At 39.2% G+C, this 20,261-nt stretch overlaps 1 protein-coding gene across 2 annotated transcripts in view; it reads right to left on the bottom strand.

The window, feature by feature from the left end:
• The window catches only part of ARHGAP10 (Rho GTPase activating protein 10), a 345,140-nt gene extending 324,965 nt beyond the window's left edge, over nt 1-20,175 (bottom strand). For both annotated transcript variants that reach the window (XM_051966160.1, XM_051966161.1), the window contains exon 1: nt 19,616-20,175. In XM_051966160.1, the coding sequence (XP_051822120.1) occupies nt 19,616-19,769 (154 nt within the window). In that variant the 5' untranslated portion in view covers nt 19,770-20,175. The remainder of the gene's footprint in view (nt 1-19,615) is intronic.
• Between the last annotated feature and the right edge of the window lie 86 nt (nt 20,176-20,261).

Below are 20,261 nucleotides of genomic sequence, written 5' to 3'. Positions count from 1 at the left end.
CACATTAAAGAGATTTAAGTGTCAGGTCAGCCACCAAGGTGCCATGTCCTTAGAGTGCAGGGACAAAGCAGTTGGAAATACATCACTTTGAAAGCATTTGAAGATATCAAGGCCTTCGGGGGGCAAGACTTCCTTTTCTGGGCTGGGGTCTGAAAAAGTCACTGTGGTCCTGATGATGCTGGTTTGATTTGCCTGTCCCATCCTGTCACCTCTTTCTCCTTCAGCGTATGTGCACCACCTTCAAGATGTTCAGGCTTCATTCTGCCAAAACTGGAAGTAGCAATGAGCAAGAGCACTGTTGGTTTTAGTATTACTGTTTATTATTATGTTTTATTCTTCAAAATTAATTAAGATGTACTAAGGAATAAATAACTCAGATTGTTTTGCTTTTACATCTTGTTAAAATCGCAATACAAAGTCTAGTTTCATTCTTCGGGTAATTATGAGTCAGCCCAACTCATGAAGAAACTGAGCCAAACGCTTTACAATTATTAACTCATTTGGTCTTCATAACAATCCTGGGAGGTAGGTGCTTTTATCATCCCCATTTATATTGTAAATATAACCAGAGGCACAATAAGAAAAAGGCTTTGATATGAAGGATCCCTTTCTGTATGAGGGAAGGGAGAATTTATATTTCAAAATGATGATAAAAACTTTTAGATTTTGTATTGCTGATTTTTTAGACTCTTCTAGACTTCTCTCCATATCTCTCCCCATGCCAGAGAACTCTCTTGGATTGAAGAACTTTAAAAATCAAATGTTACTACATTTTACACTGATAAAATTGTTTTTCTCTTTTAGAAAAATAATATAAAAATTAAAATCTGTTTCATTATGCAAAATGGGAAACAGAAACTAAAGTAGCATGAGCTTGGGTAGCCATGTAAAGATCTCATAACAGAGAATCTTATCATATAAGGGCTTTTCATTCTAGTTGCCTTCTTGCATTTTGGGGAGACTTTCATCAAGTAATAAAAGAGAACCAAATTGACAAAAGTAGAAAGAAGTGGAGTCAGGTTATTGCTCCCTGTGGCCTTGCAATGAGAGCCCCACACCCACAACAGACTGGACCAGGCCAGACCACGCCACTCCAATCCCTCTGAGAGAGCCACTCCTTTATTAGCCACTAAACAACATGGTTTTTGCATCTTTGTTGATGCATCTTTTGGCAATGTTGCCAGGGGACTGCAGAGCTCCCAGAAGGAGATGGAGAATATCTAACAGGCTGAGATCTTGGGCAAGTTACTTCCTGTCTCTGGACCTCAACTGCCCCCTATCATTCAAATAAGATTAAATTAGATGATCTAACAGGGGTCCTCAAACTTTTTAAATAGGGGGCTAGTTCACTGTCCCTCAAACTGTTAGAGGGCCAGACTATAGTAAAAACAAAAACTTTGTTTTGTGGGCCTTTAAATAAAGAAACTTCATAGTCCTGGGTGAGGGGGATAAACGTCCTCAGCTGCTGCATCTGACCGTAGACCGTAATTTGAGGACCCCTGATCTAGAAGGTCTATTTCAGTTCTTGCTCCAGCTGAACGTAAGCACTTTGCCCAGAAGGACTCGAGTGGTCTTTTCAAGTTAGTTTTTTGGTTTGCTTGGGAATTTTTAATTTTTAATTTTTAAATGAAAAAAAGCTTACCATGAAAGCCACAGATTTTTTTTTTAATCTTCTTTTTCCCCTTGGATCACACTAGGACTAAAATGTTTGGTTTACAACTAAGGAAATGTTTCTGGCAATGTTTTGCAGGATCTAGTGCAAACTGCGGCAGTAAAGAACTGGAGGGTGCCCAAAAGGCTGGGAAACAGCTGAACAAATTGTAAAGTATTCCAGCAACATCATATGGCCATAAAGAAGAAGTCCAAGAATCTTTGAATCTTAAGAAAGCTTGAATGAATTGATGCAAATCAAAGAAAGCAGAATCAGAAAAACAATCTATACAATGTCTACAATAATGTAAAAGAAACCACCACTAAAATACCTGATTTTAAATCTGGGAATATAAAAAATCTACAGAATGCTGATCAAGGCAGTAACTCATTATGACTCCAAAAGACTCAGGATGACAAAGCTTCTTGGCAGAGATCTGGCAAAGCTACTTAATTGAAAAGCAGCGGTTCCACTAGAGGTAAGGTCCATAGCTCTGTTACACTTTCTAAGCACCCACTCATAGCTGATCCAACCCGACCATGGGCAGGGCTGGTAGGTGAGAGGCAGCGTGGCAGAGGGGAGAAGAGTCCGCCTTGGAGACTTGTCTCAGACACCTACTTGGCAGAGAGCCCCTAAGAAAGTTGCTTAACTTCCTAATGCCCCAGGCCAGTCAGACTGCTGGCAAAGCAGGTGCCAATCTGCATTGAAAAAGGGCTTCCTTATTGGGAGCTCCCAAGTGAAATAAATCACAAATTCAGTTGTCTTGTTTTGTTTTTAATGTGTAAGGCTAAAGTAAAATAATACTCCATTCTATTGAGAGTACATGGGGGTAGGGAGGAGATATATATAGTAACAATAGTAACAATAAGTATTTCTTATTTTTACTATGTACCAGGCATTGTACTAAACTGTTATAGTTTCAAGATTTAACAAACTATATAGAACTGTTAAAGGGTCACACAACTACTGAGTAAACTCAAGTTTTCTTGACTCCCAACCCAACACTATCTAATGTACCACGTAGCTGCCTAAATATCTATACATACTTAATATATCTAAATACCTATATAGAAAACAAATTAATCATAGCAGCTATAGCTATACATAAAATAAATAACTAAAAATAGCATCGCTACCTATACATAAAATAACTAATAATAGCAGCTATAGCAATACATTAAATATTAATAGCAGCTATAGCTAAACATAAAATAAATAATAGCAGCTATAGCTATACATAAAATATGTAACTAATAATAGCAGCTAACATTTGTACAGCTTTTTAAGGTCTGCCGAGCACTTTATCTGTCATTATCTCATTTGTAGGATAAATAAATACAAAGTAATCTGAAAAGGAAGCAGTAACAAGTCTGGCAACTGGGACACAACTCACTCAACATTGAAAGTTAGGAGCCAGGGGCAGCTAGATGGTGCAGTGGATAGAGCACCAGCCCTGAAGTCAGGAAGACCCGAGTTCAAATTTGGCCTCAGATACAAAACTTCTTACCTATGTGACTCTGGGCAAGCCACTTAATTCCAATTGCCTCAAAAGAAAAAGAAAGAAAGAAAGAAAGAAAGTTAGGAGCCAGGTACTCAGACCTGATGGACGATACTGCTTCAGCTGATATCGCTTCCTTCTTCCTCACTTCCTCTTTCTTTTCCTCTTCCTTCTCTTTATTCCCCTCCTCCTCCCCTTCCTAAATGAGGAACTGCCAATAGAAACTAAACCAGGCAGGGCAGTAGCCCCTCTGAGGAAAATTCTGCCCTCCAGGGTCCAAATCCCTAGTCCCACAAACAAGAGTAATAAATAAATGGCTAAGTGAGGAGAAAGGACACTTTCTTGTTAAAAGCCTCAAGAGAACAGCAGTTTTCTCAGGAAACAGAGAATTCTGGTTGAGCAAGAGCAGCCACCCTTCCAGGTCCCTCCTTGCAATGGCACCCACAATACAGAGAGACAGCAGAAAGGAGGGAGATTCGACTGTTTGTTTGTTTTAAAAGGGAAGGACCAAACGCCAAAGCTTTCCCAACACTAAGCACCACCTTGCTAAGCTTATAAATTATCATCCTGTTAGGGTAATTAAATAAAATAGGCCATGGCTTTTAAGTGGTTTAAAAAGAAGCCAACCACCGACTGAAAAAAGATTTTTATCTGCTGCAAGGACGCCACTGGGTAACATAACCTAACTCTGTCCCTAGGACCACCATCCCCTCACCCCCAAATGTTAGAATTTTGGAATTGAGCAGTTTCAATGGAGAAAAAGAAAAGTTGTGGGAACCACATCTTAGGAAAGGCACTGGCAAACCTGTGGTGGCCAATGGTGAGCTTTTTAAGCCTTGCGAGATGGAGATGGGAAAGACTAGAGAGATTTTGTTGGGCCTGAAAAAGAAATGACTTGGGGAGACAAGGAAGAGATAAATTAGGGGTTTACAAGTATTTTTTTGAAGGATATTTTTGAAAGATATTCACATGGCAAGGGATGAAGCATAAATACTAAGCTGGTTCTGCTATGTCTAAGTGGAAAAACTTGGAACAAACAAATCATAAGGTAAAAAACACAATTTAGGTTATACATACACAATTAAAAGATGTGGGAAAGAAAAATCTGTGGGGAAAAAATGTATTTTCCCTTCAATAGAAGGTCTCTAAACACAATCTTAAAATTTAGATAACCGCCATGATATAAGGGAGATTTGCTGCTCAGGCATAAACGAGTATTGTACTTGATTGGCTTCCCAGGTCCTATCCACTATGAAATTATTGAGTCCATGTTTATAAATAGAAACAACAATAATAACAGCTAATGTTAATATAGGTCTTACTAGATTCTGGGCACTGTTCTCAGCACTTTACAATTATTTCATTTGGTCCTCACAATCTACCTAGGAGGTAGGTACTACTAATAATATTAGTTTCCTTTTATACTTCTTTGAGGAAACTGAGGCAAAAAGAGGTAAATAAAATTACTTTTCCAGGCTCATACCTAGTAAATGTTTTGAGGTCATATCTGACCTGGGTTCAAGGACAGACTCTATCCATTGTGTTAACTAGTTGCCAAAACTGTTTAAACTTCATTTGTTTTTTTGCTTCCTTTGGTTCTTACAGTCCTGAAATTTGAAGGGATATTTTTGTCATCCATCCATCCAGAAAAATATTGCTTTCAAAGTTCTCCAAGTTTCAGTAATTAAGCATTAAAAAAAAATCTTCCCTACAAAATACAGGGATACACATTTGTAACATTCAGGAGGCTTCCCCTAGTCCTTTTCTTAAAAAAAAAAAAAAAAAAAAACTCCTTAGCCAAGCATTCCAGGCTCTTTCCAATAACTCCAATAAACCTTTAATAGCTTTCTCTTTCTGACTAATGTCCCTTCTGGACAACTATTTACAATTCTGAATGCCTCCAATCCTTTCTAGCACTCACATCATATTTGCACCTTTTTCTGTGTCTTGAGAAAACTCCTTGTTTCCAACTAAACTTTTGCCAATTGAAATCTTTTCCAATTGGGGTTTAACTTCAACAACATATACTTCTCTCCCCTAGAGGAATATAAACTCTTTTGGGAACACCAATAGTTTCATTCTTTGTACTTGCATGCCCAGCACCTACCATATAGCTCTTGGTCCATAGTAGAAGATGGATAAATACTATATGATTGATTACTATGGTCAGAAGTAATAAGGTCTGATGTTGGGAAGACCCAAGTCTGGCCATAGACACTAGCTCTGTGACTCTGGACAAGTTACTTCACTCTGCCTCAGTTTCCTCATCCATAAAATGAGTTGGACAAAGGAAATAGTCAACCACTCCAGTATCTTTGCCAAAAAACAAACAAACCCAAATAGGGTCACAAGTCATACAAGATTGAAAACAACAAAATAACAACAAATGACCCCTACATAGATCCCCTCTATAAAGTGAAGAGGTTGGCTGCATCTATTCGAGACAAGTTTACATGTAGAAAAACATTTATTTCATTAACCACTTATTAAACACCTATGTATGCGCCAGTACCTGGAACTATGAAGACAAAAAGGAAATCAATCTCTGCATTCAAGTTTACATTTTCCTGGGCTCCACATAGCCACGTACACAGATTCCAGCTAGAAGACACATTAGACCCTACGCCCAGGAAAACACTTTGGTGAAATTCTACCTCAGTTGATAACACCTGGGGAAGCCACTATTAACTTTCTATTTGCCTCAATTTGCTCAGCTGTAAAATGGGGATATTTAATAGCACTGGCCTCCCAGAAATGTTGGGAGAATCCAATGAGATATCTGTAAAGCATTTGGCACAGTGTTTGGCACAGAGTTGGTGCCATGTAAATGCTAAACTTATTTCAGAGTAATTTTTGCAGGGTGCACTAATAACTCAAGAAATAGGATAATTCTCAGATAGGGACTCGTGCACCTGTGGTTTTTAAAGGCAGCTAAGGATTCCAGGAGCCAAAGGTGAAGAGGTTGGACCTTTTAGTCATAGGGGACACATCCTTGCAAATTCATAAGTGCATGTAGCAGATAGCAAAATAACCATAATTCAGAGACAAATAGGCTATTAGGGGAAAAAAAAATACATACCACCATCAGCTAAAATTGCACTATTTATCCTAAAAAAAAAAAAAAAAAAAAAAACTTTTTTTAAAATTGGAACATTTATCATTACATTACAGGGCCCTTTACATGAATTATCTCAGTTGCTCCTCTCAATCCCCGTGGAAAGTAAGTATCCCCAATTTTACTACAGGCAAAATAAGCCAGTGAAAGAATAAGTGGATTACCTTAAGTCCCACAACTCACAAGATTCTGAGAAGGAATTTGCACTCAGCTCTGAAAACAACCATAATGTTCTCTCATGCTTCTTGGCTGCCTATTGTCAACATATTTCCAGATACTGTTAGCAGACATTGCTAGACCTCTGAGAAATCTCTAATCTACATATTGTTTTCATAGTTCATATTTACATGATAAAATTCAAAATTTTATAATTCATAACCTTATATTCCTGAAACAGATGCTTCAGACTGAAGATGTGATTTGCCAAACAATATTGTAATAAAAGGTTATGCTCCTCAAGAAAGGCCCAAAATTTTATAGAAGTGACTGCACCCATCATAATGAACTATAAAAACATGGGCTTGACAGCATAAAGCTTCCTAAAGCATATATGCACCTTAAGCACCAATACAAAACCAATCCCATAAAATACTAAAATAAAATGCAGAATCAAAGCACTTCTCTTATTTGAGGATTCTTGCCCTTCAATTTTATTGATGTCTAAAGTTTCATACCAGTCATTTCCCAATTATATGTCCCTCCCTCCAAACCCACAGACTCCTCCTCTGACACAATGAAAAACAATTAAGCAAAATCAAACAGAGCATGGACCCAACGGGATCTCTGAAGTGCAAAATTCTGAAAAGGCAATCTATACAGAAAGACGGGAAGAATGTTTAATGATATCAGCTGAAATCAAGAGTGGTCACAGTATTTAACCCAAAACATAAAGCCTCAGATGAATGCTTTAATTTACATTACTGTAGCGATCAGATAGGGCAGCAAGGAGGCTAATGGATAGAGCCGTAGTTCCAGAGTCAAGAAGATCCAAATTCAAATCAGGTCTCACTCACTTGCTACCTAGCTTACTAATGTGACCTTTGAGCAAGTCACTTAACCTGTTTGCCTCAATCCAAAGGAGAAGGAAACGAAAATCATCCCTGAATCCTCAAGAAAACCCCCACAGAGTCACAGAGTCAGATGGGAATGAACAACAGTGACTGAATGCAGTGTCCTCACTCAGTTCATACAAACCTCATGTCTCTGAATTCCTTGTAATTGTCATTTTTTACAATGTAACCATCCCCAACGTTAATGGAATCATGAATGACACAAAGAAGCCCCTGCTTGACACATAACATATCGCTGGGTTCCTACTTTGTTTTTGATTTTTTTTTGGTACCACCAAAAAAATATTGCTGCTACATATGGGACCTTTTGCTTTTTAATTTCCTTGAACTATAGACTTACAAGCCTAGTGGAATCACTGGGTTAGAGTTTGAATAGAACAATAATTTTTCACATATATATGCATGTGTATATATGTTTATATATATGTGTGTGTGTATATGATGTGTGTGTGCATATATATACATATATATAATCAGTTTGGAATTATATCTATATAAATAAAATTTCAAATTGATCCCCAGAAGAGGTGGACCTTTTTTCATAATTCTACCAATAATGTATTAGTGCAATAAACTTTCTACAATCCTTCCAATGCAAACTATATCCACATTTCATCATTTTCATCAAAGTATAAAATGTAATGAATCTTCCTCTTTCATCATGCCTTCTTACTGGGGGAAAAATCAGAAAGCTTTATCATGGAGGGAGTTGACAAGCATCTTTGAGCAGTGACTTAGGGCTGGATGGCTTTTTGAGAAACTAATAGCGAGTTGTTATTTTGTTGCTCTTTCTCCCCTTTCCCCTCCTCTCCCCTTCTCCCCACTTCTCCTTTCCCTCATGTAAATGTCTTCTCTAGTAAGCATGTGTACAGCCATTTCATACAACTTTAACATCTATTTCCTTAAACACTGTCTCTGAAGTCTGGAAACATGGAACAATTTCTCTCTCATAGTAAGCACTGTATGTTTAGTGAATTTAATTTATTATCAAGGTACCTTAAAGCAGAGGCTTATCTAGACTTTCCTTTGTTCTTCAAGGACAGGCAGTCACTGGTTAACCCCTCCTTCGATAATAGCTCTCTAAAATTGGCTAATCTTGTTATGGTCCCATTTCAGATTGAGCTATTCTTAAAAATCAGTGTGGAATTGTAGGTATAATTTTTCCAAAACGCATGATGCTGAATTCTGCTTCCTTTCAGGATTCTCCAATGACTTTATGCAAGATCCTTCAAAAATTCCCTTTGTCTACTTCCTTGCCCTGTAGTACTGATAGCTAAGCTAAATATTAGTTTAAAGTAGTAAGCCTTAAAGGATAACTTCTCTGACACATACCCAACCTTGGTCAACAAACTCATGCAAGAAGAAAATGTCCTCAAAGAAACAGACATTTGCAAAGTATTCATTCAACAAACATGTTCCAACTACACCAACATTTATTGAGGTGCTCAAATGTTCATTAACTAGTGCATTACAGGACTTGAAGCTTTTGTGGATATCCTCCCATGATTTTTCTCTCCCCCACTGTCTGGCACAGTATTAGCAGGTGCTGTCCAGTCACCTAGACAAACCAGTCACAGTGTAGAATGCTTCCAAACTTTGGAGATCCCCCAAAATGGGGACGTGAAGCAAAATGAAGGCCAGGAGTCATAATCAACTCTGGAGATTCAATTTGTAAAGCAAAGAATACAGGTAGAAGCTGGAAGAAAAGAGAGATGGAAAGATAAAAGAAGAGGGTGGGAGTTCAACAAAAACAAAACAAAATAACTAAAATTATGGCAAGTTAGGAAGCCAAGCCAAAATTTGTGGAGAGCCCAGCCCATTGAAAATTGATGGCAAATGGGTGTAACTGACAGAATGCCACATGAATCACTAAAGCAAATCAATTTAAAACACAGGGACTTCCTGCAGTATATTTCCTCCATCATAATATAATAGCTAAGAGTATGTTCACACCAAATCCTATGCTTCAAAAAAAAGAACCGTTCTAGTTAGCAGTTCCACAATACAAGATTCTGGATATCCAATAGATACACAGTGAGGATTTGCAATTATTTCCTTGGGTAAAAATAATGATAAGAAAAAAAAAAAAAACCAAACAAGTGGGTGCTGAATTTTACCTGTGATATAATGCAAGATTTCTTAAATTTATTTTGCTTGGGACTCTTTTTGTCTAAGAAATGTTTACAACCCCAAATAACATAGGTATATAAAATAGGTATACACACCAAATATTTACTGATGATAAATCATAATTCTGTGACCTCCATATTCAGTTACATGACCCCATGTGGGGTCACAACCCATAATCTAAGAAGCTTTAATACAATGGAAAGAACGTTGAATATGTAGCTAAATGACTCTGCATTGCTCTTATTATTAGTGATCTGGAGCAATCTTTCATATGGTGTTGACTGATTGTATTTTATTTTCTAAAAATTATTCGTACATATCTTTTGATCACCTAGAACAACTCTTGGCCTTCTACAGTTGTATTGATTCCCTATGTATCTTAGATATCAGTCTTTCATCAGAGATATTTAATGTAATGGTTACATACCATACACTGCACCCACCAAAAAAGAAACAAAAAACCTGTTTATTCCAAATCCCCAGACACCCAAAAGCTTTTTAATTTCAAATAACCAAAATAATCTATTACATGATATGTCAGAAAGGATCCTGGACCTGTGTCTTAATCCTAGTTTTTCTATTTATTCCCTTTAGTGATACCAAGTACTAGGCCCTAGGAACCTCTCTGGGTAACCCTCAGCTCTTTACAAACTTAGTCTTTCTTGGTCTGTTTTCTCATTCTTGAAATGAGGGGGTTGGGACTAAATTACCTCTAAGATTCCTCACAGTTCTAAATACTATAACATCTCATTACCAAAAATAAGATGTATGATGATAGAGGACATGATGTCATGAGTCCTGGATTTGAATTGAGGCTTTGCTACTGTAATTATAAAACTTAAAGCTGGAAAAGACGTGATAGATCATCTAAGCTAATCCTCCTATTTTATAGATGAGAAAACTGAGACTCAGAGAAATCAAGGATTGGTTCAGGGTCATTCAGGCAGTAAATAACACATCTGGGCTGCAAGCCAAGATTTTTGACTCAAAACCAAGGGCTCTTTCCTCATATTTTATTGCCTACCTAGTTGTAAAAACAAGAGCAAATCATAGATCCTCAGTTGCCTTGTCTAAAAAACAGAAATAACAAAAAGTACTAAACAAACATGACTTATTAACAGAATTAACAAACTCATTTTTTCTATTTAGAGAAAAGATCCATTTATACATTACTCCTAAAAAGAATATTATTGGATTTAATTCATATGTAGTTTTTAATTTATTCACCTAATTTATCAAACATCCACCAGCACTGTGTCAATACCATCTATAATTGCACTGCACACAGTACTGGTACTTAAAATATGCTTATTATAAGATGACTACAGACATGTAGCAACAGCCCAGTTTCTCATCATCATACTATGCAGGGAACTCTGCTCATCAATTTCCACTTTAAAAAGATACATAGAAAAGATGGAAGAATGTGTAGGGAATGAAAGATAACTGGAAAAAATGTAGGACTCTTCTGCAAGAATAAGGTCAATATTACCAAAGCTTAAGGTGAACGAGGCTGGCAAGATAGCCAAGGACAACACAAAAGTTTGGGGAGTTTTGTTTGCTAGAGATATTGGGTGAAAAGCAAAGTATAGAAAGGGGCTGCAGCCCAAGGTGGATGCAACTATGATAATGGGCAGCAGTGATGGCAAAATTAAGCATAAAACTTCTCATCTCTTCTTTCACTCCTGTTTTCTTTGCCCAGAATAATCATCTGTACTGGAATGGCAAAACAAAAATGATCAATACATCCCTAGCTGACAACCCAAGATAAGCAGAGAAGACCATAAGAGCGAATCTAGATGCCCTTGGCTAGTTTGGGTGCCCTGGACCAGAAATTAAAATCAATAGTAGATGTACATACTAAGTCATCTGAAAGATGTTAGGGAAGGGGGGGTGATGAAAGCTGTGGGGGAATTGCTACAAATTTGGAAAAAGGCAAATATTACCCATTTTCAAAAATTAAAAAAAAAAAAGAAGAAAATGGAATTCACTATAGGCCAATGACTGACTTGTAGTTCCTCGCACAATTCTTAAACCTATTATTAAAGGGATAGCTAGTAAATACTTTGAAAAGGAAATGATAATTATCAAAAGCCTGAATGGCTTCAGTCACAACCTTAGATCCTTATATGACAGTTACTAGAGTAGCAGATCAGGAGAATGCTATTTAACTTGGATTATAAGCCAAAGACTTCAAAAAATTCTCATGCTCTTTATGACAAAAAAAAAATGAAAGAAAAAAAAAGGAGAGATGGGTTATTACAGCTAGACATATTTAAGAGAAAGAAAAAAATCTGACAGAAATTGTCCAAAAAGTGAAATAGGCTGCCCTCATGGAAAAAGAAATACTTTCTTTAGAAACTTTAGAGCTCTTAAATCTAACTTAATTTCAAAACAAAAATATATTTCAAAAAACTTCTTCAGGAGGATTTCTATAATCACCCAAGGTCTTTATTTTTTAAAACAATTAAAATTGAAAGGCAAACAATGAACAAATTAAGTGCCTACTATGTGCCAAATGCTATCCTAAGTGCTGAGGATATAAAGAACAAAACAAAAAGTCTCACACCAAAAATCTAAATTTGCCAAAATGAGATGGAAAAGCCATCCAAAGAAAAAGTCAAACAATTTTAAAACTAAAAATGAGGTTCTAAGATCATGAATCAAATTTTTCTTCTTTAAACAGGGCAGAAAGCATCATCTTTCAAGAACAATTAAGTTACCAGAAAACTCCAACTTATGGATTATATTTTTTGTAATGTCATATATTTGTACAAGATCATCAGGAACTGTAACAGAATTCAACAGAAAGAATGCTGTCTGGATATTATGAGAAAAAAAGAATACAAAAAAAGATATAGGAAAACAATGAAACCCAGAACTGAAGGAACTTAGGGATTGATTTTGTCTGCAATCACCTAAGCACACCAAGACAGAATTTTGCAGGAGTCCTTTTTTAAAAAGGAACAAATCAACAATTGACACTTACTATGTGCACCTATTAAGTGCTGGGAAAAGAAAAAAAGGGGGAAAAAAATCCCCTGCTCTTAAGGAACTTATAATGCAGGAGCCGTGTTAAAAACTGTATAAATATGTATATATATATTGTATTTAACATATACTTTAACATATTTAACATGTATTGGACTGCCTGCCATCTAGGGGAGGGGGTGGGGGGAAGGAGGGAAAAAGTGGGAACAGAAAGTTTTGCAAGGATCAATGCTGAACAATTACCCATTCATATGTGTTGGCAATAAAGAGCCATAATAATAATAATAATAATAACTATGTACAAATGATATATAAGAGAGGGAAAATTGGAGATAAGCTCCGGCTGTACAAAGGGGCCTCTATCACATAGGTGCCAAAAGTAGTTTGGTGCCTAAGTACACAAAGACAGGGACTTGTACTTGGCAATTGCTAAAGCAAAGCTTCTTAAACTGTAGATCAAAAAAATAAAAAAAAAACCCATATGGGATAGTATAAGTTCTTCATTAAAGAACTCCATGACCTAGACCAAACCTACTTCTCCAACTTTATTACCTACCAATCCTCCCTCCCCTAACCCCAGGTGCACCCAACCCAAACTTTCCCTTTTAGATCCCATCTGCCATGGGAAGATCCCTTGTTCATCTCCATATATACCATCTTCCTGTCAGCTGAAATCAGCACTTCCATGAAGCCTTCCTCAATCACTCCAGTTCCTCTCTAAATACCTAAGACATTTTATTTAACTATAACCATTTATGGTTTCGAACTGGAGTTCTTAACCTACGTCTTGTCTCCTCAGCTAGACTGCAATCTCAAGGGCTGAGACTCTGTCTCAACATCCTAGTTTCCCTAGTCCAGGACTGTATATTGCAGACAACAGGTATTTAATAAATGTGCTGACTGATTGACTTTTATCTAGCTAACTGGATTTCATATCCAATCAGGTCAGCTGTAAAGCTACAGAAGCTTCAAATTTCCTCAGACACATATGACAAACTATTTCTCCCAGCACGAAGTTAATTAGGTACTGGCTATCTGTTATATATATATATATATATATTTCAGTAGAAAGCCACCAAAGCTGGAAGTAACAAGGCTAATAGGAGACAAAGTAATTGAGTTTCCAAGTTTTTTTTAATTATACCTTTGAAGTTTTTCTTTCTATTATCTAAGTCTATTGATTTTGAACTTGTCTAAGAACATATATATATATATATGATTATCCTTTCTCTAATATCACAAAACTACATTATACATATCACAATAGGAATGGATAGTGGCCTATAACATTGACATGGGGAACTTCTAAGTGAGGGGAGTCTCTTCACCATTCAAGTCATCATCTCCACTGCAACTGAGTCTTCAGAGAGATCCTTAGAACACCAAGAGTTTAAACAACTCAGTTACTAGCCAGAATGGGTAGGAGGGGGAATTTGAAACCCAGGGCTTTCTGGTTTTGCAGCACCTACTGTACATCACACTGCCTCTATTCCAAAGGATGCTATGTTTCTACCTTTTCCCCTCTCTTTCTCTGCCTCCTAATAAGAATGTAAAATTCATTGAGCACAAGGACCCTCTAATCTAAACTTCTCCTCTCCTGGAGGCCCTAGCAAAGAGCACTTTGGACACAGCAGGTGGTATCCAATACTAACTAACAGGAAAACATTAGGGAGATTGCGGGAAGACTTCTAATTAAATAACAGATTTAGAACTTCCAGTTTAGCTCATTTAAACTCCTCATTCTAGAGATGAGCAAAATGAAGCCCCCCAAAAGTTAAAAAGATTAAATAATTTGCTCAGTGTTTCACAAGTGAGTAGGTGGTAGAGTCAAGATTTGAACTCATTTTACAAAAAACTCTATATTCTTTCCCCTAAAGCTCATAGCCTTTTTGAATGAAGAATTACCAAATCAAAAGTGAATGAATAATCCCCAAATTAACATTTTGGAGCACTTCATATCATATCAAAGTAACAGATACTGGTGATAATAAATATATATATATATTATATATATATACCATTTTCTTAGAGGCAATGCCAAATATAAAGAGTATGAGGATATGCAATACCCTTGTGCTACTAAAGTTAGTTGACCTACTTTAGTAACTAATGCTAATTCATTTATTCTGCCTCCTCAGCTACCTATTCTCACAACTCCCACGAATTCTACAGAGAATCAGCTGGCTTGTTGACCTTTAGACTTAACTCACTTCAAATGGCCCCTGTTCTCTCCAATGCAACAAGTGATTTCAAAATTCTCTGCACCTCTATCACCCCGTAAGGCAGACCAGCAAGATCTGCTGCAAAATCTGCTGGCAAGAAAAGTTGCAAAGTGGGAAGAGGGATGCATGGAGAATGAGAGGCTGGAACTCAAATCTTGACTGCCAATTGTTGCCTAGGAGACAGTGGGCAAATTTACAACCCACCCCTTCAGGCCTCAGTTTCCTACTCTGTAAAAAGGAGATTGAACTACATGACACACATGGCCTCCTCTCTTACACTTAAGTGCTCTTTTCACTTGCTTGGGCATCAGAGGTAAACATTGTAGGTATGGATACCAATTTACACAAGGGTGGACCCAAGTGAGTCCAGCCTAATGGTCCCCAAAGGCTTCTGTGTTTTGGATGTGTTTCTGTCTCAATTACAGAGTAATTTTAGGAAGAGTGAGAGCTACTTAAAGGTTTTAGGACCCTGAACACCAACCCCTGAAAGTCATAGTTCTTATATTAAGGACTGTGAATGCCAGAAGCATGAGCTGTGAGCTGATGATTTCAACCCAAATCTCATCCTCCCGGGGAATCCCGACAGCTGTCCAGCCGGAGCAGCCTGGGCTGCTGAAGTCATAAAGAGGCGTGCATCCTGTTGGCAGGACTGCTAATGTGCTCTCTCAAGTACCTGCCTCTCACTAGCCAAACTGGCTTTGCCATGTACCTTCCTCACACCTCCTCAGGAGCTCACCTCCCAAAGCTCAGGGGCTTCCATAGCACCCAAGGGACTTCCCAACTGAGCTCTCGGTTTCCCTCAACACTTTCTCCAGACCAAGTTCATTTTCTACTACATCTTAGAGCTTTACCACTATCTGTACACCTTTCCCCTGTCATCTCAACTAAGTCTGGTAAGAAAAATAATGAATCTGAGATGATAGTGAGGGTCTAAGTCCCAGCACAAGTTTAATTCAGATAATAACAACAAATTTTCAATCATAGGGAAATTTACATTCCAAGCAGAAAAACTGTACTTGATAGATAATAGGGAGCCACAGAAAATTTCTGAGGAGAGTGACATGCTTAGATCAAAGGAAGATTTTCCTGACAAAAACTGTGAAACATGGCTAGAAGGAGAAAAAAAGTAAAGGAGGGAAGACTTGGAAAAAACAGCTTGTGAAATAACACAGATGAGTGGTAAGAAAGACTTACAATGGGAATAAAAAGATAGAATCAAGAAATTATTTGGCACAGTGAATGGCACTGGCTATATAAATGTTAGTTATTATTAATCAAGGCTCAGAGATAGAAAAGCACAGAACATGTTAAGAGACTGGAGAGTTTCCAACTCAGATTTTTCTCTTGAGATTTGTGGTTCACAGTGGCTGACCCCATCTGGGATTTTCTTGACAGAGGCAGTGGAGTGGTTAGTTATTTCCCTCTTCAGGTCATTTTACAGATGAGGAAACTGAGGCAAAAGAAGTAAGTGATTTTTCCAGGGTCACACAGCTAGTAGTGGGTCTTCCTGATTCCAAACCCACTGCCCTATCCACTGTGCCTCTCTGAGATCTAATCCTGCATTTCTAGACATTCTACTACTACCTCAAGTTCAACACATTCAAACCCACATTCACTAGTCTTTCTCCAAAATATAATCTGCTTCCTTGTTATTTTTTGTGAATGCATACCATCATTTTCCCAACTCCAAATGTTAAGGGATCTTCCATTTTAACATACAATCAGCATTATCTTTCTCATCGCTGCCTTTTCACTGCAATTAACATCAATATTCGGTCAGACACCCCCAAACTTCTGTTCCTCATGGCTGGTCTACTTATCATTACAACCTATCCACCTGGTCCCCTGGTCTCTGCCCACTCTGCGCTATCCTACCCAGAGCTACCATATCAGATAGTTTCTTCATTCATAGCTCTCTCTGATCCCATCACTCCCTTGCTTTTGAGCAATTCACCTTTCACATATTCCCTATTATTTCTACAGTTCAAACTCTTTAGTCTGACAATCATGGCTTTTTATAATCTGGTGCCAACCATCCTTTCCACATTTAGCATCTTATTCCTCCCTTCATAAACCCTACCTCCAGATTACTCCCCCTCTTCTTTTGATATGTTCTGTGCTTTTCTGTTTCTCAGCCGTGATTAATAATAACTACCAACATTTATATAACCCTTACTGTGTACCAGACGCTATAAATATTACTTCATTTGATCCTGGAAGATAAGTGCAATTATTTTTCTCATTTTACAGATGATGCAACTGAGGCAAATGGAACTTAAATGACTTAAATGACATATTTAAAGTTAGTAAAGATCCGAGGCTGAATTTGAACTCGGATCTTCTTGAATCCAAGCTTAGTCGTTTATCCACTTTACCCTCTGGCTGTTTTGTTCAAAATATTCTTTGTTTCTGGAATGTCTTCCCCATCCCCATCTAACCCAGCTGAAATCTTACCTATCCTTTCAATACAGTTCTATAAAGTCTTGTCTAATGATGTACTTATTGTTATTATTTTTATTCAGCATCCTTGCTTCCCTATTTTTCTCCAGCATCACCATTTTCCCCCAGTTCCAAGTTCTTCACATAGGAGTCATGCTCAGTTCTTCACGCTCCCTCACCCTTCATCCCACAGCCAGTTTCTAAGTCTCATGGGATCCACCTTCTCACATCTGTTGCATCATGCCTTCCTTACTCACACTACAACCGCCCCAGCCCTGACCCTTATCATCTCTCACTTAGATTATTCCAATAGCCTCCATTGGTCCACCTATATCCAATCTCTTCTAACCATCCTACCCACAACTGCAAGTTTGATATTCCTAAATTATAGGCTTGACCCAGTCACTCCTCTGCTCAAAAAGCTTCAATAGTTCTCCTTTGTCTCCAGGATAAAAACGCAAACTCTTCTCTTGGGCATTTAAAGCCCATAGCAATCTGGCTCCAGTCCATCCTTCCAGGAATATTAAACTATAACTCTCCCTCATACACTCTAATCCAATCAAACTGCTCTTCCTTGCCCTTTCCTTCCTTCCTTATTTTCTTTTCTTCATGCATATTTCAATTTCCCACATCCAGTCATTTGCACAGATTTATGCACTCCCTCCACATCTCTGCCTCTTGAAATCTGTCTTCAAGTTTTACTCAAGTGTCAACTCTTTCTGGAGGTTTTCACCAATTCCTCCAGTTATTAGCATTACCTAATAACGAAGTAGTTATTCTGTAAATAGTCTTCATTTACTCATCTGTGAAGGGCAGTTGGATGGCCCAATGGATAGAGTGCCAGGCCTGGAGCCAGGACTACCTGAGTTTACATCTGGCCTCAGAATTTTACAATCTGTGTGATCCCGGGCAAGTCTGACTCCGCTTGCCTCAGTGTTCCTCATCTGTAAAATGAGTTGGAAAAGAAAATGGCAAACCACTCCAGTGTCTTTGACAAGAAAAACCCAAGTGGAACCATGAAGAGTCAGACTGACAACAATAGTTAGCTATGTGCAGATATTCCCTTAAGAAAATGAAAACTTTTTTAGGACAAGGATTCACTTTTGTATTTGTATTCTCAGCTTCCTGTGCCCTCCCATATTCTTGAAATACAACAAGTGCTTAATAAATGTTTCTTTGTTGTTTGGGTATAAATCAGAAGCTGGAAGGAACCAACCTCTGAAATCTTCTAGTACCTCTCTTGTGCATTTATTTATTTTATTCTATTTTGTTTTATAGTTATTTGGCTTGTTGGGCCAGTTATTTGACCATCGGGTTTTTAGTCTGATTATACCCAGCACTATCTGCTGAGCCTTCTGGAAGACTGGTCCCCCAAAACATGTGATGTCTCTGAGCCCAGATCATTTTCCTGAGCTTAGAGGGAAGTCAATAAATTTTTCTTGAATAGAACTGAATTGCCATAGAAGACTATAAAAATCCTCTCGGGGGATCACTTCCCTCTCTGTGTGCCTCAACTTCTTCATCTGTCAAACGAGGAGTTTGGGCCATTTTAAGGTCCCTTCCACTTTTAAAACTGATCCCATTGCTACCCCATCACCATTTAGGCTTAACATTGAAGAGCAATAAAACTAAGAGGAAGGAGAGGAGGAGGAGTCCATACTTGAAATCCACTGGGTATATTATGCTTATTTCTAGAACTATTTTCTAATGGAAAAAGCAAAGAAAGAAAAAGGAGAGAGGGAGGAGAAAATAAAGAGACACCGGTATTGACCCAATACAGAACTAACTACTGGTAGGAGTAGAATAAAGGGAGCAGAGATAGAAAGCTTTCAGAGAATCCTCCTTTTCAGAAGTTTATTTACATCGCGACAAAATGCACTGTCTGTAATCCACAAGGCGGTGGAGAGTCACATTGCTCCCTCTTCTTTCTGCCTCCATTCAAAAAGGAGGAGAAGACATGAAACTTAGATCTGAAACTTGGGCAGTCTAAAGCGCCGAGGCCCCAAGGAAGACAAGCTGATGCTGGCTTCGGATGGGGGCCACACATTCATTCCAAGCTATGTGGGTGGAGGAGCTAAAGGGGAAGGTTTCCTGGCTTCTACCGAAAGAAAAAAAAAAAACCCAGAGTGAACAGAAAGAAGGCACTCCTTTGCCTGCCGGAAGACAAAAACGCAAAGCGCTATTTCGCTCCAGCGTACATCAGTGCGGCGCTTCCCTTCTCCCCATACCGGGCCCCCCTCTCGGCTCGGCTGGCCGGATCCGATGCACCCCGATCGGCCGCAGCGGGTTCCCCACGAGCCGCGGTGCGTCCGCGTCCGCCAGCCCCTGCCCCGCACCGGGTCCCCCAGCTTCCACCTCGGAGCGCTACGCTGCGGCAAAGCCCGGGAGCCCCGGGCAGGGCTCTGAGCACAGAGCGCTAAGAAGTCCGACCCCGAGATCGACAAAGCCCGGGTCCTCTCCACGCCTCCCTCCCTTCCACAGGCGTTCCCCGGAGCTTACTTTTGGTGGCAGCAATGAGGTTTTTCCCGTCCTTGAGCAACTCTTTGATGAACTTGTTGGTTTTCTCGAGCTCCGCTTCATGGGCACGAATCCTCTCCCGGAACCACGGGCTATCCAGGTAGCAGTCGCTGAACTCCAAGGGTTGCAGCCCCATGGCTCTAAATGCTTGCCCCGGCTTGGCGCGGCCGCTCTCTCCGGGAAGGCTCGCTAAGGCGCCCGGAGGTCAGCGCCAGCGGAACGTCTCGCCCCGCTCCCCTCGTGGGGCTTAGGCAAAGCGGGACTGGCAGCCTCCGAGGCCTCGGCCAGGTGTGGGCAGCTGAGCAGGAGAAAAAGGACCATAGGCAGAGTAGAGCCCCGTCCGCCCGGCTCGGCGCACCTGGCTCCGAATGAGCCGGCGAGCGCGCTGCTAGCACTGCCCTGCGCGCCCAGCCAGGGCATCTACCGCGGAAGACTCCGTCTCAGAATCAAGAAAGAAAAACGAAGGAAAAGGAGGGAGGAAAGAAGGGAGGGAGGGAAACGCACTGCCCAGATCCCGTCAGCCTCCGCCAAAACATCCAACCCCTTAGCCCCACCTCGCCCCCTCAGACACCTCCTCTTTCCAAGGGAGCTCCGCCTCCCTTCTACAGATCTGGGCGCTCTTGGCGTC

Source organism: Antechinus flavipes, chromosome 6 (genome assembly GCF_016432865.1).
Source record: "Antechinus flavipes isolate AdamAnt ecotype Samford, QLD, Australia chromosome 6, AdamAnt_v2, whole genome shotgun sequence".
Lineage (NCBI taxonomy): Eukaryota > Metazoa > Chordata > Mammalia > Dasyuromorphia > Dasyuridae > Antechinus > Antechinus flavipes.
Note: the sequence above shows the minus strand (reverse complement) of the source record. Positions and strands in the feature narration are given on the sequence as shown.